The sequence below is a fragment of the Ursus arctos genome, unplaced genomic scaffold (genome assembly GCF_023065955.2).
Source record: "Ursus arctos isolate Adak ecotype North America unplaced genomic scaffold, UrsArc2.0 scaffold_16, whole genome shotgun sequence".
NCBI classification, from domain to species: domain Eukaryota; kingdom Metazoa; phylum Chordata; class Mammalia; order Carnivora; family Ursidae; genus Ursus; species Ursus arctos.
In genome coordinates, this window is record NW_026622830.1 from 8,235,771 (window position 1) to 8,256,526 (window position 20,756).

The 20,756-nt window shown below is 45.4% G+C and overlaps 1 protein-coding gene across 2 annotated transcripts in view; it reads left to right on the forward strand.

Annotated features, from left to right (window-relative positions):
* The window catches only part of BCAS1 (brain enriched myelin associated protein 1), a 91,575-nt gene extending 71,072 nt beyond the window's left edge, over positions 1 to 20,503 (forward strand). For both annotated transcript variants that reach the window (XM_057312461.1, XM_057312462.1), the window contains 4 exons: positions 2,088 to 2,261; positions 10,085 to 10,150; positions 15,321 to 15,584; positions 19,414 to 20,503. In XM_057312461.1, coding sequence (XP_057168444.1) covers positions 2,088 to 2,261; positions 10,085 to 10,150; positions 15,321 to 15,584; positions 19,414 to 19,488 — 579 coding nt within the window. In that variant the 3' untranslated portion in view covers positions 19,489 to 20,503. The remainder of the gene's footprint in view (positions 1 to 2,087; positions 2,262 to 10,084; positions 10,151 to 15,320; positions 15,585 to 19,413) is intronic.
* Positions 20,504 to 20,756: the final 253 nt, after the last annotated feature.

Genomic DNA, 20,756 nt, shown 5'->3' on the forward strand with positions numbered 1-20,756 from the left:
ATGTGTCAGGCACTGTTCTAAGACCTTTATGTGCCCTGCCTGATTTAATTTTGCAAACAACTTTCTGCTGTGTATACTGTCACGGTTGAGAATTGAGAAAACCCAGGTACAGAGATATTGAGTAGGAACCTTGGTCTAGAGCCTCTGTAAGGGGAGGAGTCGAGACTTAGAGCCAGGCAGGCTAGCTCCGTAGGCGGCTCTCGCGAGCACTACATCAGCCTGCCTGCGTTTCAGGCTTACCCCCGGATTCTTGGGGCCGCAGCTGCTTTTTCAGAAATGCAGTTGAACTGAATCAGGCCCCGGTGTAGAAATCCATGACCATGTCTGGCCACCAATCCCAGTGCGTCACCTGGCTTCAGTCTCAGCCTGGTTTCCCAAGATGGGCCTGGGTCAGAGCCTGGCAGCCCATGGTAGGAGTAGCCTTCTCACAAACACTTGTGGTCCAGCGTTTTCCTTCTTTAGATGGGACAATCTGACTTGTTCACCATAACTCCTACCACTCCTTTGTGTCTTGTGGTCAATCCCTGCCGATCTTACCTGCCTTGCCTCCTTCAGACTTTTGAGTGGATGACTCCCCAACCTAGAGCTTTGTCTACAGAGGAAAGATGCTAGAAGTCATGTCAATATGTTATCAAGTGGAAGGTGGGGAGAGACGGCTGTGACGTAGTTGCCATATTTTGGGGTGTTCCCTCATGCTGATTTGTTAATGGGCACCTTTCTGCTTCGGTTGACAATACAGAAATCAAGGGTCCTTCTCAATGTGGATCGTCGGGGTCATGTGCAAACCAGTGGTATAGTCTGCATGAAGGAAAGGAAAATGATTTCTCCACAGGCATGCAGGTGTTTTGGGAAACACCTATGTTCCCTTCCTCCCCACACCCTGACAACAAGAACAAGATTCAGAGGAAGCTGGGGGGTCCGGCACCAGCAAAGACAAATGCAGAGACGCCTTTGGCTCTAGAGTGCCTTCCTTTGAGACAGGGGATGACAAACCCATTGTGGGAGGGGCCAAATATTTCAGACTGAACAGGCCACATGTAGTCTCTGTTGCCTGTCTTTCATCTTTTAAAAACATTTTACAGCCCTTTAAAAAAAATGTGAAATCCATTCTTAGCTTGGGGCCGTGCTAAAACAGTCTCGGATAGATTTGGTAGCCGCTTGCCAGCCCCTGCCTGAGGAAACAAAGAAATTATGGAGCCCTCTCCGGGCCAATTAAATCCGTGGCAGGGATCAATGCAAAACAGAAACTGTTCCAGATGCGACTGGAACACTGCATAAAGGGAGTGAGGCAATGCCAAAGAGCAGAATTTGGAATCAGAGTGCAGGTGAATCGAACCTTCCATCCAAACCCCCCCATTGCTGGCCATCCCTTCTGCCCGACGGAACTTCAAGGGGCACTGAGCTCGCTGGGTACCTTGCTGGGGGCCATCAGGAACCTCATCATGGTGGTTTTCTTGTCAAGTTCCATTTCCTTCTGAAAGCAGGAACTTTGGTTAAGAAACAAAGGCAAATGACCGGCCCCAGGGTGGGGACGGAAGTAAGGGAAGGAGGAGGTCCAGTCTGTTAAATCCGGTGCAGACTTACACTATATTTTCCGCAAAGAGGACGGGTCTTCCCAGGTGCGTGGGATCTTCGGGCGTGCAATGGAAGGTGCCATGCTCACCGTCTCTCAGGCTGGACCTTTAAGGAAATGATGACTCCTGGTTTTTATACAGGCCAGGTGTAAGTCTCCTTGATGGCAGAGCAAAGAGGTGGGCCTCCTGCAGCAGAAGGGGTAGTGAGCCTGCTGTGAGCGGGAGTCCCCAGGAAGGGCCTCCTATCTAAGCCTTGTACCTCGTGGAGCAAGGTTTTTGCCACTCCCGAGTCTGCGTATGTGGCATTTTTTCAGAAATTGGCTGTTTGAAAGCACACTATATGACCTGAGCCTCCCTTCTCGAAGATGTGCCTGTGTAGAAATGATCCCTGGGTCCGACCTGTAGCACACGGACAAAGGCCCACCAGGACCCCCCCCCCCTTTATAAAGCCTGTTTTGGGGAATGTTTTTTTTTTTTTTTCCCACTGTCTTATGACCTGGTAAAATAATCCAGGTGGTGTGTGAATCACCAGTAGAGGTTGTAAAGTCCGAGGAAGTAGAATCAGCCTTGCAAACAGTGGATCTCAACGAAGAAGGAATTGCCACACCTGAACCCTCAGAAATAAGACTCAAACGAGAAGAACGCAAACCACCGAGAACCTCCCTGATGGCGTTTCTCAGACAAATGGTAAGCCACCTGCTTCCAGTACAGCAAAGCCGAAATGCCCAGATCGGCTTCTGAGAGCGAAGGACCCATCTCAGGTGGGGTGAGCCGTAACTGTAGGTGGCATAGAGGGGATACACATGGGATCTGTCGTGTGCAGGGAGACAATTGCCTTTCCTCCTTCTGACTCAATCATAGAGCAAGTCTCAGTTTATTGCGAATGCTCCTTAATCTTTCCTTAACTCCTGCTAACTCCCTTTTTAACAAAGAAAGAGCTGGCCTTGGGTCCTGAGGTTTGGCGACCAGCAGCATCCATGCAGAAGTTAATATTGTTGTTCGCTTTCAATTTAACTTGTGTTTAGAGTTTCCTTCTGTGTATGGCAAATGATATTGTTTTTCTCATGATGGTAATGGTATGCTGTTTCCTTTGAAAATACATGTATTTACATAAAGAACATAAGGCATTGTTTAAAGGATGAGGTAAGAAATAGGCCAAGTGATATACGGATGTTAGAAAAATTCTGAAAGTGATGTGTGAGTGACACAAATTTGGACAAAGCCGATTTATAAATAATTCCAATTATAAAGTGACAACATAATTTTCCAATAGTGAACGTGTATAACCCAGTTGGTGAATTTGCCATGCTGTTAGCTTGCATAAAAGGGAAAGAATGTGGGCAGATGTTTTTTGGTGTCTCTGAAGTGTCATGTACATTAAATAGCAAAGCATCCAAGAACTTAAATAATATAATGCAACAAAACCCAACTTGGTTGGAAGACAAAAAGCAAAAGCCCATGTAAAAGGTCATTGGTTTAATTCTCTTTTAATGAAAAACAAGAATTTCATTATAGTGTACCATTATTTTCAGGAGTATTTGGGAGTTTAATCCTTTGAGAAAGCAACCCTCTGGTTTCACAGGCTCCGCCTGTTAAGGAATTCTTTCTAGTCCACAAAACAACATAACATAACACAAGCCGCTTGCCAGTGGGAGCTGAGGCATATTAGAAATGACTCTGTTAGAAATTGTCAATAGGAGCCATTTTCTTTTATCATTGGACTCTCAGGGAGTAGGAAGCGTCGAGTTAGTAGTAAGCAGCCTGTGTGGCCGGGATCCCATCTATATTCCTGGCCATTTACTCTGCAATTTGGCACTGAAAATGGGGCTCAAGATCTGAAAGTTTTCAACCAACTTTTACACAATGTCAGGAAAGAAAAGAACATTTGGCCTTTTTCTGGCAACCCATCTACATTACAAATGGCATCCCCAAATAGCTCATTCCAACTTTCCCATTTCTGGGTGGAGTTGGGAGATATCCCTCCTCCCCTGAATAGCAAATAGTATGACTTTCTCTTCCAAATAACCAACCTGAGACTTCTTCACTTAAAGACAAGAGAATGCAAGAGCCTCCAAATAAAGCATGGAAGATGTCTAAACCACCCCCTACATCCATTCAAATCAAATCCTTGAATTCTTTTTTTTTTTTTAAAGATTTTATTTATTTATTTGACAGAGGGAGACAGCCAGTGAGAGAGGGAACACAGCAGGGGAGTGGGAGAGGAAGAAGCAGGCTCATAGTAGAGGAGCCTGATGTGGGGCTCGATCCCAGAACGCCAGGATCACGCCCTGAGCCGAAGGCAGGCGCTTAACCACTGTGCCACCCAGGCACCCCCAAATCCTTGAATTCTAATGAACATTACTTAAATTCACCCTCCAGAGCTATCCTTTAGAGGTTTCTGGGGATATTTTCTAGCAATAGAAACTGGGTACCTCTGAGCTGTTAGGGAAACAAGTTGGAAACGAAAGAGTCCTTTATAATTGATTCTCCCTAGGATAGGGGTGGAGATAGAAGAGGACACATTTTCCCAGAACAATCGTAGCATCAGGTCCTATAATGTCCATCGTTCTTATTATCTATCATCCACAGGAAGGGTTACGCCTGGGAGCTTGAACATTATTCCTCTCTATTAATGCTGAAACTCCAAAGCTTCTATGATTTGGGGGATTTTCCCTAAAAATTGCAGAAATCCTAGTGATTCTTGTCTTGCAGTCTGTTTTGTTTTCATTATAACAATATATTGCCATTGTGAATAATTCAAATACACAGAAGACACGGGTTTTCCAGCTCACCACGATCCCACGACTCCCATTGTCATACCCAGCTCACTCACTGATGTCGCTGGGCCTATCTCTGTGGGCATTTGGTGTTACATCCCTGATACCGTGCCACCTCTGTCTTTATATCAACTTCATTGAATCACATCATCTGGATTTATCATACTCGGATTAACCATTGTTCTCTTGATGGACATTGGATTTGTTTCCAACTTGTTGCACTTCATTTGGTCATTTATGCAACAAATAATTATCGAGTACCCACTGTATTCCAGACATTGGGATACAACAGTAAGTTGTATCTGTCCTCATAGAGAATAAAGCCCAATGAGGAAAACATGTTTGTTTTTAACTCTAGGCCATATGCAGTGAGCACACACCACGTGTCTCATGCACATGATCCCAGGTCGTTCACTAACTAATCCGGTGAACATCCTTGCACACCTACTTTTATGCACATGTGCTAATATCCCCACAGCATACACTCCTGGGGGGTGGCTTCAACAATTGTTTTCAGCTTTGAGCTAACATTTCATGACTTCCAAACTAATTTAAAGTCCGGATTTATGCAGGAGAAAACCAAACCAAACCAAACCCTGCTCTCGGGGCTTGAAAATTGAGACAACATCTGACTCATCACCGAGCTTTTCATTTTTCATTTTTTGAGCCAAATAAGTGAACATTTCAAACTGATTTTAGATATTGTTAGCAAAATATAGTTCTTTTTAAAATAATTGATTTAATAGAAGAGGGAACTCAATTGTAAATGTGTCACCCTTGTTTTGTAATCAATGTCTCCATTTATCAGATCATGGATTTTCTACCTTCTCTACTTGGCCTCCATTAAATTTCTCTCGGAAGACATATTTTGCTGTCCCACAGCAATGTGACTCATGGTTGCATATTTTGAAAAAATAAATAAATGCATTGCCCAGTTTATTTCTAAAGAGATCCTTTTCTTTCCAGAAACTAACCTCTCCTAAAAATAGAAATGGAAAGAGTATCATTTTTCAAATAATCCCATTTCAGGAAAAACAAGTATATTTCAGGTAAAGATAAATAGAGTCCCCCAAGTCCTCGTACTGCATCCAACACAGGTCAAGCTACAACTTCACAAAAATCCTATGGGCTCCTACAGATTTTCAAAATAATTGCAAGGAGTAGCTAAGACATCTGTCATGCCCTAAATAGAAAAAGATTCTTATATGTATTAATTCAAGTGTATGTCAAGAAATTGGATATTTGAAGCGCCAGTATATTTTTATAGAGTGAGTGGGTGGAGATCTCTATTCATGTGCCCGCAAACCAGGTAGGCAGATGAAATCATACGGTGGTAGATAGAAATATAGAGATATAAATTTATCATCTGTCAATATTAATAACACCCTGTACTTGAAAAGTGCTTTCTTCTCCGAGCCATTGTCACCTACTGTTTCATTTAATCCTCCTCCTGTCTCTTTCTTTAGACCATTTGTTTTGTAAGAAGCTCTTTGTTGGAATCATGGTCTCAGGCATAGAGAAGGAGTGTGAGCTTTAATATCGAGCAAATATAAGACCCGAATGAGGATAGAGCCAGGAAGTCATGGTCTTCCGTTGCTTACATTCGATCTATAAATCTAACAAAACCTGTTGAAATTTACCATCTGGAGGGAAAAGAAGGGTGCTTTGTAACGGTGATTGTAAGACAAAAAAAAAAAAAAAAAAAAAACAGGAGTCTTCCAGCTAAAGTTCTTCATCTCCCTTTCTGCCCCAAGTACCATCTATGAATACAGAGTTGCCCTTCACGAGAGGGTTTCTGAAAGTAGCATTTCTTTGGGTAATTCCTGTCTCCACAGCAGCTTGCGTTCCTTTCTACCCTTAAAGGGGATTCTGTGGTCACTTGGCGCTCTCAGGTAATAATTACAGTAATGATGATAATAGCTACTGTTTACATATCATGTGCCAGTGGCCCGGCCAGCACATTAGCTCATTGATTAGCCTAAAAACCCCATGCAACACATTCCTGCCCCACCGTGCAGAGAAGGGCATGAAGACTCGGCGTGTTTAAGTGATGCCGTCAAGGTCACAGAACTGGTAGATGGCGGCACCAGACCTCAAACTCGGGTGTTTGTTGATTCTAACGCTCACCCCTGTACTTAGATGGAACTGGGGCTTTCTGGGCTCCTGGCGGCTGATTTTTTTTGAGAGTACATGGAGGTGAACATCAGAGCTCCATTTTTGTGATTCTCCTAGTAGTGTTCTCTGTGCTTACCTGGAATCACCTGAAATGACAAGGCAAGAGAGAGGAGAATTAATACATGACTTACAGAAAGCTCGGGTGTGGTTTTCTGAATCTATTTGTCACTAAACTGAGATTTGCCTTGACTGTGTAATTTTGTCTGATTGCCCAGTTCTGTTTCAAGTGAGTATCTTGGTAAAATACAAAGGTTGGACGCATAGCCTTTGTTGATTCTGGAAATTTCTAGCAGGTCCAGTTCCTTGGATTTGTTACAATAAGGCTGACCTAGTAAACAATCCCTCATTATCAATTAAAATATTTTCCCAATTCTTTTAAATTGCAACTTAGGTTGGATTAGATTTCCATCAAAAACACACTTGCACTCCTTTCAAAGAAATGTGAACCGCCCACCAAACATTTCCACTAGAACTTTGAATAGCTAAGCGATACATGTTGCAGAGGGTTCAAACGCTCCTCGGAGTATCCAGCTCTCAGAATGTGTGACACCATGAAAGAAATAAAAATGACTTTATTAATACGCAAAGCTTGGATGTCACAACCAGATTCCATCCCAACACCGCAGGCTGGATGCCCGAGACACTTCACCTTTACCTCTCATGAATAAAAATAAACCCCTGGAAGAAAGTTACTCAGTGTTGAACTAGAAAATCTCTGAAATTACTTGGTAGCCTCCAAACTGTTCTTTGAAGTATTAGATAGTCCCTGAAAAAAATGTGGGGTTCTAACTCTAGTTTTTAGACAATGGAGAAAATGAGCTTCTACGGTCATGGTCCTTCGAATACAGAGCCCAACATGAACTATTTGAACTGGTCTCTGGAAGAGGATTCAGCAAAGAGGAAAGAATGATAGAAAACAATGAGAGGAAGGGAGGGAGGGACTTGTAAGACCCTTAGTCTAAACTCAGCACGCAGTCACCTTTGCATATATATGGCTTTCTATGCCTCAAAATGAATAACAGAGGAAAATCATAGAAAAGCTTGAGATAGTCTCTTTTTTAAAGAGGAAGGAGTTGAACTTCTTTGCAATAATCTCCCTGACAGCCGGAGGGACCGTTGTCAGGATCTTAACCTCGATCCACTGTTGCCAAGGAAGACTTTTGATTCAATCTAAATTCTCCCCCAAGGGCTAGCAAAGAAAGGGAGGGGAAGAAAGCAGATTTAAACCCTAAACTGGCGGAGGACCTAACAGATAATCAAATTGAAACCACTAACGGGAAGTTAAAAATCTCTCTCTCTCTCTCTCTCTCTCTCTCTCTCTCTCTCTCTCGCAGGTGGGGCCGTGCATGCCTCCTAATCTCCATTCAGATTTTGCTTAAAAAACCAACATTGTTTGTTTGGCTGGTTTTGCCATTCAGCATTCCCCAAAGGCCAGCTAATGAGGCTGTGACACCATATTCTAAAGGACACTGGGGAATGTGTTTGGGTAGGAAGGGCTCTTAACGGCAGCCTGAATTCTGGAGGCCAGGGAAATCCCAAAATGGCAAAACCTTTGGATGCAATGAGGAGGCGGACCGAGCTGGTTACAGGGAGAGAAATAGTAACCAAGAGAGTCAATCTCTTTTTCTAAATGTTCTCCAGCAAGACTGGCCCTTGTAGAACAATGCAGAAGACCCAGGGGAAGAAAAAACCACTCTCCATCTAAATGGATCTAAAGTGTGTGAAGAGGACCCAGAGATCCTTATTTGCCTCTGGGCTGAACAGCTGGGTGAAGCCCATGACAGTGATGTTCCTAAGAAAAGCACATGGAACTTCCAGACGCCAGGGGTTCAGGCAGGAGAAAGATTCCTTCCATTCCTAACCAATCAAGAAGCATGTATCAAGGTTCTACCCTCTGCCAGGCTTTGTAAAGGTTGGTTTAGAGGCAGGAAAAGACCTAGAAATTGCCATACTGTGTCAAACCATTGACAGTCCTAGTCAAGACTTCTGAATCTTAGCAGCACCAAGTAGTATTTAAAGACGAGCGTGGTCGACCTCTGGGGATGGGCATGTTCCACAAACCTCCCTATTTGAGATTTATCAACCTCCATCTTATCCAAGCCCTTATTATCTTTCCTAATTAGGGGACTTCATAGTAGGTGCTCAGTGAAACGTGTGTAATTGAACGGTGCCTCCCTACCTCGGAGGAACGGTACGGGGAGGCGGTTAAGAGGATGGAATATGGAGTCATTGCCTGGTGTCAGATCCTGACTCCCTCACCTGCTGGTTCCATGACCCACGCTGGTTTCTCTGAGCTTCCATTTTCTTGCCTGTAAAATGAGGCAAATAAAATTATTCCTCGATCTTAAGGTTCTGCATGAGGAATAAATGAACTAGTGAGGGTTATTATCTCATTTGGCACCCTGCCTAACCTTTAGTAAGCACTTCACTAAAAGTTAGCTTTCATGAATAATAATTTTCATTATCTTTACTAATATGAGTACCATACGTCAGATTACAGAGACATATAATATTAATCAATCAAAAAATTATTTGAGTGCCTTTGATGTTGTTAACTGTTCTTGATGCAGGTGTTACAGGTTCTTGCCACCTGCTGGCAGAACAGCTGAGATCGTAGCAGTGGGAGTTGAAGTCTTCCTGTTTGCCCCACATTGCTTACCCCCTGTTTCCTACACCCCCTGCCTCCAGCAGGGGAGGAGGAGACGATAAGCAGTGACCAAATATATGGGCATTAAACCCGAGAAGAACTGGGCAATTCATTACCAGAGTTCTTAGGTGCTTTATCAAGCGTCAGGCCCAGAGCATTACGGAATCCACAGCTGAGACTCCGGGCCCCAGTATGGGTCTGCATTTGTCTATGCCGATTAGCTTGAAGAAGTGATGTTCAGACTCCAGTGTGCTTCAGAATCACCTGGAGGGCTTGTTGCTCACCGCCTCCCCCCGCCCCCACTCTGTGGTTCTCAAGAATTGGTATTTCTAACAAACTCCCAAGGGATGCTGAGGCTGTGGCCCTGGGATCACGGTTTGAGAACCCCTCACTGAGCCTGTGCTTTCAGGAGCCAAAGCTGTGATCCAGCCTTATCACTGATGCCACGGGCCACAGAGCCACTAAAAATGAAAAATGGGATATTCAATAAACCCCATCTGTCTGCGAGGGGAAAACCCACAGGGAAATATCTACCACCTAAATGTTACCAACAGAAGGCTACCAACGGTTCACTTGTTCACTCACGCAACGCGTCCCACCGCCTCCTGGTTCCAACACCAACATTTGGTCATCATTTCTTTACCCCAGAATTACCTAATCACAGGGTTTAAGACTTCCATTGTTGTTGTTATTTGGGGAAGCCAACACTTGAATATAATCGGCCTCTGGTTACAAGCCACATGGAAATTGTGTATCTTATGAGTAATACATTTCTAGCTGGTCCTCCATTTGTCTTGACCCTGAATCTCAACCATGAATGACTGAGGTCATGCATTTCAGAACTCCCCTTGCATTCCCCATGTTGCTGTGCTCCTGGTAGCTGAAAGGTCATTGTCTGTTTGTTATTTTAGTCAGTGAAAGGGGATGGAGGGATCACCCACTCAGAAGAAATAAATGGGAAAGACTCCAGCTATCAAGTAAGTGACCCGTCAACTCTGTTCGGTGGTGGGTTTAGCTTGCATGTTCTCACTTCTTTCCAGCTTCGTTGCCAATGCAATTCTCAGCCGCAGACAACTCATTTACCATCTCTAGGTTAAGCACCTGCTGTATACCAGGCACTATCTCGGGGTCTGCGGATACATGCATGAACAAGCTAGAATTTCTCGGCTATTTCATTTAACTCATGCTTTTCCCTCTTCCCTTCCTATCCTTCAAGTCTTGGCCTAAATGTCACCTCCTCAAAGAGATGTTCTATTTCCGCCCATCATCATTGCATCTTGTTCTCTTACTTCATAGACTTTATCATACATTGTAATAAGTCCTTTGTCTATTAGTTGCGTCTCCTCTACCCCTTCCTTTCTGTGTCTGGAGCATCTGTGGGGCAAGCGAGGAGCCTCTTTTATTTTTCTATCACATTGCATAGTGCCTGGCATAGAGTAGGAGCTCTTTCTTGGGAAAAAAAAAATTGGGTGAAAGACATGGGCTTACATGTTTTTTTTCCATGATTTTCTCCATTCTAGAAGAAACATAACTATGACATTTTTATAACTACACGTATCTTTTTTTTTTAATGGGATCATCTCACGTTCGACACCCTATTTTGTAACCGGTGCCTTAACTAACTTAAAAACATACCTCCACAAAAATGTCCCCAAATAGTCTACTGATGTTTGCGATACAGAGAACTGGTTAAGAACATGATTTGCAGGCTCAGACCACCTGCGTTCGAATCCTGGCTCTGCTACTTTTTAGCTGTGTGACTAAAAACAACTTACCAAATCTCTCCGTGCCTCAGTTTCCTCATCTCTACAATGGAGCTAGGAAAAGTACTGCCTCGTGGCATTGTCAGACTTAGATGAGTCTACCCGTGTAAACAGTCCTAGTACTGGGGACTCAGTAAGTGTTAGTTGCTATGTGAAGCCGTGTGGGCTACTGTACAAACTACCACCGGCTCAAAGGTTTAACAACAGACATTTGTTTTCTCACGGTTTTGGAGACTGGAAAATCCAAGATCAGGATGGTAGCATGGTTCCTGGCAAGGAGAGCTCTCTTCCTGGCTTTCCAACAGCTGCTGTCTGCTATGTCCTCATATGGCAGCTCTTAGAAGGACGCTAATCCTATTGGATGAGGGCCCCATTCTTCTGACGTCAATTAACCTTAATTACTTTCTTACTCCAGCTACGCTCACACTGGGGGTTAAGGCTTCAACATATGAAGCCATAGCTGTTGCTATCATTTTGTTACTATGACTCCTGTGCCACTGATAGGAAATTACCCCCTAGTGTATTGTTCATATCCCACACACACAAATGGACAGCAATGACTATCAATTACCCCCTAGTGTATTGTTCATATCCCACACACACAAATGGACAGCAATGACTATAAATAATTTATTATATTTCTATTTCCATAATAGTTGGATTAGCCCATATATTTCACCAGGGAATATATTGCTTTTTGCTACATTCAAATTATTTTTGTTTTTCATTTTCAACTTATGACTATGCCTGCCCCCAAACTCATTCTCTAGACCACTTCGGAACCAAAAATCCTGAAGTTGACTACCATGGAAATATGATATATTTACTTTATTCAATATGAAATATTTAAATATAATTGTACATTTTGTCTAGGATCTGGATGTGAAACAGTTAGGCCAATCATCTTAGCGATTGTAAAACCTAAGTGAAGTCAGTGCAAATCTGAGTAAGCTAGAAACCTCATTCTATGTACACTCACCTAGGAGTGCTCTGAGAATCCATCAGAGGTCCCTGGATCCAGACTTGAGGAGACGGATGTGTAATCTTGGAGACATGATAAATGCCTAGTTGAATTTTGGGGGTGGGAAGAGACATTCTCTGCTCCTTTCCAAGTTGCCCTCTCAGGGTTATGAGAGTCTTGGTTGATGATTCCAGGAGAAGAAGCCGCAGGCACCTCCTGGTCTGGGTATGCTTCCAAGGTCTGAATCAAGTGGGGTGTCCCCATGACCTTGTCCTCCAACTTCCTGCCAGCACTGCTGGGTTCTAGGGGAGGGAGGACATACCCAGATGATTTGGATGAGAGTAACTTTTGTTATAAATTCTGAGAGAGTCAAATCCCAAGTAAAGATTTTAAATCATATGCATTTAATGACAAACCATTCATCACAGAGTTTAGATTCTTAGCTTACTCTGAATATAAGGAACCAACATCTGTTATTTTCGGAAGTTACTTTCTAAGCCATTAAGAAGAACATTTAAGCCTAATAGCATGGTGTAACCCTGCGGTAAATGGAGCTGATCCATTGAAAGCTCCCCTCCTGGAAAAAAAAAAAAAATCAATGTCCTGTGAAAGTTATTGATGTGTGGGCACGTCTCCCTCCCCACCTCACAGTGATTTGCTGAGGGAAACAGTGTAGAAACATCTGGAGGGCGAGTTGCCGGCCATTCATTCAACCCATTTTGGTGGAGACTTACTATGTGTCAGACGACGTGCTGGGAATAAAGCCATGGAAGACAGAAGAGTTTTGTTCTCTGGAGCTCCCCTTCCAGCAGAGGGAGGCGGGCAGAGCACTCTCAAATGAGCCAAGAAATCCCCAAGATTAAGGCAAACATAAAGAAAACACAGCAGTGTTTTGTCAGAGAGGGGTCGGCCTTCTTCAGACCGTCTAAACAGGGACTGCGTCTCCAAGGAGGCGACGTCTGAGCTGAGACATGACAGCAAAGAAGCAGCCATCCTGTCAAACCCTGCGAACAGCAAACATGAAGCCCCTCTTTGAGAACAGCTTGTTCAAGGAAGAAGAGGAGGCCATGTGCCTGGAGCACAAGGAACAGAGGGGAGAGGGATCGGAGACAAGGCTGGAGAGGCACATCTGGAGACTGAACAAGGATTTCCTGAGTCCTTCATCTGTATCTGGCTCTCGGATCCACGCAGAAAGAATGTGTCAGAGAGAATCTCGGTGGGCAATGTTGGGTCAGGATGACAGACGCTTCCCAGTTTGCCCGGGGCTTTGTGGTTTTAAAATTAAGTTGCATGTCCCGGAACCCCCTCTCTCCCAGATAAAATGAGTAGACTGGTCCCCGGATGTTTGGCCTTTCCCATGGGCCAGACACCATGTGACACAGGCTTTCCGTGACGGGCTACGTAATCCTTAGACCACCGGGAGGTAGGATTTCTTTTGTTACTCCCACACGGATGAGGAAGCTGAGAGAGCCAGTGATTTATTCCAGGTCGTACAGCGAGGAGTCAGCACCACATCCTGTTTGTTGTCGTTGTCGTTGTTGTTTTGATGACAAACACTAAGCTCTTAGCCAATAACTGGGTCTTATCATCTTCTATGCAACAAAAACAGTCAACAGGGTGTTCAAATGGTCTGTGGTCTTTCTGAAGAGCCTCGTGGTGGGAGTTTCTGTCTCAGCCTACGGGGGTGTCCGCTCTCGGCTCTCTGTCGCAGCTGGGCATCTGTACCTTACTTCGCATTTGCTACAACTTTGGCAGCCGGGGTCCGACGGAAATACTCAGAGTCACTGGTGGCAGGACAGCTTTTTGGGGTGACTCCGTGTTCGATGCTTCCTTTCTCCAAGGAAACTCTGCCCTCGGGAGCCTTTTCGGACCAGGGAATCTTCTGTCTTCTTGCTTATTTCTAAGGGGTATATCGATACTGATGAGAAATGACGGTTCTCGGCTTACTGCTTTCTCCGTCAAACTGCAACTTTGTCCAAGAACTTTTTCACTCGGGAACAATCGATCACTTTTACCAATCAGAAGTTGTAAACATATATTCGGCAGGTCAAATGTGGCCCATGGGGGTCCTGGTGTTGTGGCTGTTTTCAAGTTTCTATGCGGAAGATAGAAGACTTGGCAGCCCTGGGGCTAGGATCCTACATAGTGTCTTGGCTGGGTCTGAGAAGCTGTTGCCCCTTTGGACACGGCACGTGACAATTCACCAAGATCCTCCCCGCCACTCCAATTTACTCCCCAACGTCAAAGCCAGCATTGCTTGAACTAGTGTTTTTCTTACACTAGAGAAATATTTCTTATGTTGCTTTCCCAACTGGGGATATAAGATCTCTAGGTGATTATTCTTACCCCTAGCCTCTGTCATGTTTTTCTATCATCTGTCTGGCCCCTGTATTAATTTCAGTTCAAGTAAATTATGGGGAGAAGGCTTTTATTTTACAGATATTTTATTATCTGTCATTTACCTAGAATTTTCTCGAATTTTGGATTTTACAGCTTCATCCTTCCAAACTACAGGAACCAAGTAGGACGGCAAAAATTTCTCTTCAGCATGAAAGATGTACATTCAAAACCTAAAATAAAACATTTATCTTCTCTCACCACTGTTTTATAAACGAAAGAACAGTTTCACGCCAGAAATGAAGGTAGACATAACCATGAAGAAAACATTAGGCATCCCCTAGAAAAGAATCACATGTGGTTTTAAGTGGGAGAAACCCTCTCAAACCTGGCTTAAGCACAAAAGGAACAGCTTCAGGAACAGCTAGATCCAGGGGCATATGTGATGGCATCAGCACCTGGATTCTTTCTCCCTCTCTGTCTCTTCATCTCTCAGCTCTGCTTTTCTCTCTACTGCTTTCTTTTCAAGAAGACTTTTCCTGGAAATGGTGTGGGCTCTGAAACTCCAGGCTATCTTCACAGTTTCAAATCCAATGGAGGGTGGACAGACCTCTCTCTTGGTTGATTTAGTAAGGTTCTGAGATTAGCTCAGTTTTTATCCGTGTTCAGCCATCCTGAACCAATCCCAGCAGCCCGATCACGTCCAAGGCTCTGATTGGCCAGCCTGAGTCAAGTGCCTTTGTCCAGGGGTGGAATTCATTTGTCTGAACCACAGTGAAAGGAGAGAGAAGGGTGGTTCTCCAAGAAAAACCCAAGTTCTCGTCCCAGAAGAAGGAGAGAAGAATGCTAGCTAGGAAAGCATAAATAAATTGATTATTAGATAAACAAATAAATGTCTCCTACCGGGACCTTGAACCATCATAAGTATTTGCACCTTTTTCTTATTTTTTTTCATTTCACCCAGGACTCATGAGAACGTAGACCCCATCCAATATTTCAACACCTTTGTTTTGACATACGTATTCCCCTGCTATCGAGCGTTGTCTTACAGCTCCTAAACATGCATTTTGTTTGAACTTGCTGTAGACGGCGGACTCAGCGGAGAAGGCCATCGCATCCCCTGAGCCGGAGCAGGCGGGAGCAGGCCAGAAGGGCAAAGAGGGCTCCTCCAAGGACAAGAAGGTGGCGGCCGAGGGGAACAAGCTGAAGAACAACAAGCAGGAAGCCAAAGAACCCGTCCAGTGCGTGGAACCGGCCGCGGGGCAGGTGACCTCGCTGCAGAATGGGGACAAGTCCCAAAAGAGACAGGAGAAACGGCGGCAGTCTCTCGGGGGCTTCTTTAAGGGCCTGGTAGGTGGATTGTTCCTATCTTCTTTCTAGGCTCTTGGGCCAGGAGTGTGGTTCCCGCCTTCAAGGCGGGACTGGCCTAGACCTTTGTCAAAGACATATGGATGGAGCACCTGCTGTATGCCAGGTGCTGGGCTAGGCCTGGAGAGCAGAGCGGGCAGAGGCATCACCATTCGGGGGGACACTCAGGTGCAGATGAATGGGGGCAGGGATACTGAGCCTGCAAAGAGCAGGGGGGCAGAAGGCAGGACGGAGGGAGCCTGAGTGCGAGGATGTGGCCCCGTCCTGGGTTGAAAGGAGTATCAGGGAAGGCTTCCCCAGGGAGATGACCTCTAAGGTGGGGCCTCTAATTAGCCTGTGGAGGAGGAGGCAAGGGGAGGCCTGAAGGCCCAGCGTGTTCCAGGCAACGGAGAGACAGTGAAATTCAGCCTGGTGGGAAGAGAGCGTGGGAGCACAGAGGCAAGGCTGGCTAGGACAGCTGATGATAAAGAGCATCAGTGTTCGTCTGTGGCCAAAGGGAGCCTTGAAGTGTTTAAATCAGGAAACTGCTCTGAACCTGACCTTGGGTGGTGGGTATACAGAGGTGACTAAAAATTAGCTCCTTCTTTGCAGAGAGGTCTAGTCCACAGTGAGCGGAGACCAGACACTCAAGAGTTAGTTAACGTCTGGGTTATTTGTGTGTGTGTATTTGTTCTCTCTCTCCTCCCTAGCCTGGTAGCTTTAGGAGAGCAGTGCCTGCGCTGTCACGGGCGGACGTGCTGTCCTCCCCAGCACGGTGGCTAGAGCACAGCAGACACCCAAGAAGGGTTTGCTGAATGAAGGAAGGAATGCATGGGGTGACATATGGCACTAGTAAATGTTGTCTTCTATTTGGGATAATATAAATCCTGGCCCATGAGCAGAGTCTGAAGGTCATTAATCGAGAGATAAACAAGGTGGTCAAGCAGCCACTAGGAGTAGACACAGGTGATGTCATACCAGGACCCATGGGGATGTGGCTGGAGCCCAGAGGGCAGGACAAGGAAATCACACTGACAGTAGCCGTGGGTCTGGAGTTAACTGGGGTTAACCTGAACATCGGAATATCTGTAGGTGTTGGTGACCTTTGATCGATGGAGGTGGGGGAGCATGACGGTTCCCCTGGACCCAAGTTTGGTCTCTAAACAGCATCTCCGGGAACCTGTTAGAAATACAGAATCTCAGGCCCCATGTTTATTTTATGGATGAATGCCATGGTATTTCCCTCTGGCCTGTGTGTCTGAGTGTGGGTACAGAACTTCAGTGTGAGGTAGGGCTAGAAGTCACGGTTGGAGGCTGTTTGGAAATGGGAGGCCCTGGTACAGAGCCTCTCTCCTCTTCCCAAGCCTCTGGTGTAAAGCCCTCTCCGGTTTTTAAGAGGTGGTGAAGACCAGAGACTGACCATCAAAGCGGGGCGGGCGGGGGGGGGGGGGGGGGGCTAAAAGACTGATCATGCTTTGAGTGGTTTTGCTGGAAAATTTGTCTCCATTCTCCGCTCCAGTTCCTTGGAGAGGAGAAAAACCCTTATCACACTTTTCTAGACATTTCCAAACTGACCGTGCATTTTTTTCTGCCCAAAGTTCTGGTGGAACCGTTCCCTGCCAAGCCACAGTGCCTGGGGTGGCATACTGCGTGGGGAGGGTGCTGTTCTAGAAAGATTCTGAGCTCACGGGCCCGGTCAGTTCCTTACTTTCTTGGTGGTTTCTGGTGGTTTTCTGGGGTTTATTTTATTTATTTTCTTTTATTTTTTGGTCAGAGGCTCATGGAGTGTTCTCTGCATGTCTCCTACCCATGAAATCCCTGGATCTGACAGGATGGAGCTCATCCAATAGTCCTGAACCTTTGATTTTATATGCAGGGGACATTTGGCAATGTCCAGAGACCCTTTTGGTGGTCACCACTGGGAGTAGGCGCTCCTGAGATATTGCGGGTAGAGACCAGGGATGTTGCTAAATGACCCATAGTGCACAGAACAGCCACGGGGCTGGAGTTAACCCTTCAGGTTGTGATAAAGATGGGGCAGGTATATGAAACAAACTGCCCTAAGCCAATTGATCGTTCCTGATTGTCCCGGTCCCTGAATATCTGTGGGGGAGCCCAAAGTGTCAGAGTGGGGCCAGAGCTGAGAAGTCCAGAAATGACCAAAGAGCACATAGGACAGTGGAAAGAACAGAGCAGTGCCAAGGAGCCTGTGCCGTGAAGTTGGACAGCTTCATTGGGGTCCTAGACCTACCACTTTCTAGCTGTGTGACCTTGGGTTAGTCACTTAACCCCTCTGAGCCTTGGGTTTCCCCGTGCAAAGCTGAGGTGATAATGACAGCAACCTTCTAGGGTTCCTGTGGAATAAAATGAATGTATGCCCTGCGGGGTCCAGCACCTGATAGGAAGCAGGAGTTCCGTAGGGGATGCTATCATTTCCCCGGCAAATACTCCGGGACCTTGTGTGTGGACCGGAGCCTCACCCCCAGCAAATTTAGAACATCGGCCCACATGGCTCTCACCTTAAACCCACCATGGGACTCCTTCCCCTACAATTCATTCTCCCTCCGTCCGCATGCCGCCTCCCTCTCTCCTTGCCCAAGACCATCTGCCTTTGTCAGTTCCCAAATTCATTACCCACCAATCCCGGCTTGATCTTTACCCTCCGGGTGAGGTCCTCTCTGCTCAGCTCCCTCCTGCCCTCTCTTCCAACCTGCTGCCTGGATTCTAACAGGAAACAGCCCCCTTGGCATTTCATGGAGCATCTGAAAAGAAGTGGAAGGAAGCCTTTAGAACTCATCAAGTTTCGCTGTTTGCAAGCATTTGGCTTTTGAGCAGAGGGACTCAGTTGACAAAGAAACTGTTAGAAACTTTGTGTGTGTGTGTGTGCACGTGCGTGTGTGTACACACATAAATGTGTCTATAGAAGCATATCTATTTGATCAACATGGAGCTCCGATTGGAGACGGAGTAGGTTCCCGCCCCCTCTTGCCCAAGAATCACCCACTTGATGGCGCCCTCATCTCTCCCACCGTCCTGGGTCCCTGACTCCTTCATGTAGTGCTAGGATTCCGTGCAGGCCGATGTGCAGTTTTTACAGAGGAATCAACAGAGATTGGAAAGAAGATAGGGCCTATTCTTAATTCCCCTGGAGTCCCCTACCTGTCCTCTTCGGCCCTCTCCACTGGGCACAGGCTGAACCGAGGCTGGGGACAATTAGCTCGGTTACCCCACCCAGCTCTTGGGAAGAGTGACAGGGCCCAGGCTGGAGCCTGGAAAGCAGGTGACCTACAGGGGGCCCATCCATCGCTACATTAGCTTGTCCTGACTTACCTTAGAGCCTGTTTTCACATCTGTAAAACTGGGTTAATAATCACTGCCCGCCTCACTGGGCTGGTGAGAGGACCAGAGGAGGGTGGGTTTGGTTTGGCTGGTTGTACGCCGTGAAGTGCAGTCCTGAGACAGCAGGCAGGACAAGGGTGGTGTGAATGCCTCTGATCCCCAAAGTCCACGCCTCATGGGGCCAGAGGGGGAACTCGCTTTACCTTGGAGCAACTCTCTGAGATAAGTTGTGTCTCCCCCATTGGAAAGATGAAGAAACTGAGTTGAAAGGGTGAAGTAATTCCTCCAAGACGTCACAAGGCTAGAAAGTGATAGAATGGGGCATTGCACTCCAGCATCTGGTCGGAGACCATTCTTTTATCCACCACACATGCAAGGGGTATATTTATGTAGCACAAGTCCTGGCACGGAGAAAGTGTGAAACACATGGCAGTCGTTGCTCTTGATATTTCAGACTTTCATTGGGGTGCAACTTCTTTATATTTTTCTCCAGGGACCAAAGCGGATGTTGGACGCCCAAGTGCAAACAGACCCTGTATCCATCGGACCAGTTGGCAAATCCAAGTAAACAAATCACTACAGTTCCCACCAAGTTGTCCTGCCAGCAAGATGTCTTCTCCCTACTCCATTTCCTCCCCGAGCCCACTCCATGTACATAGTTTTCTTCTAATGGCCATCAAATGAAATTCTGCCTACAAATTAAGCCTGAGCTGTTGTATATTGAGGTGTATTATTTACGTCTCTGATCCAATCTTTTCCGGTAAACAGCTGTCAAGATGGTTTAGCAGGTGAACCAGTCAGGTCCGAAGACTTGATGGTGGCCAGGCAGGGGGTGGCGGGGGTGGAGGAATGCATTCTGGGTAAGTTATGAAAAATGGCAGTGGCAAGTAAGTTGCAGAAGAATGCTTGCCGGAAGGAATTAAGCTTTGTAGGAAATACGTGCTCATGCTCTAAGCTCGGAGAGGAGAGACAAAAATGCCTTTAAGTTACACCGCGAGGAGGGACAACATGGGCTCCGTGGCGGGGAGGTCGCCAATTTCCTGCAATGGAATGTGTGGGGAATGAAAAGGGAATGAACAAGGGTTGCTTTTCGAATAGGGTCCTTGAAAGTTATTGATGAGAAGGGAAAAGATTGACCGCAGAGGGTTTGAAATGATTTGGGAAAACAATTGCTTTCTGAAGCTCAGGGAGGGCAAGGATCACAACTTTAAAAAAAAAAAAAAAAAAAAAAAGCAGAACAAATAAAGTTGCAAATTTACTTTGCAACACAAGGGGGCACTGAGGTCTCCATTTTAATCCTGCATCCTGTAGCCCTAACAAAGATTTGGTCTCTGCAATTTTACATTATTAATGCTTCTCAGATGGCGGAGGGGCTTGCTTCATCTGTTCTGTCTGACACTTATCTCAAGTCTGTCTGTAATTTCCTAATGTTCTCAGGATGTTTTCTGATAAAACCCTCCCCATAACCCCAGTTAATAAAAAATTTTGGAAGATGATTCAAATACCCGAGGTTTTTTTAATATATGTACAGAGGAGTAAATAGGACCATGAGTCTATTAAAATGTAATTCAAAGTAGCATATGACTGACTGATATCATGTATACTGTATCTCTTTTTCTGATTTAATAAAAAAATACATTTACATCTAAAGCATCTTTTAATTTTCAATTTTAAAGCAGGTCTCTTGTACTCTCTGAGACATCTTTATCCTCCACCGTATAAAATCAGTCTTCTTCCTCCATCTTACCTTCCCTCCCAGATGCTCCTAGATTTCCTTGTATATCGGCACATGCACATACAAATGTGTGTACACATATATTTGCATATACACACATG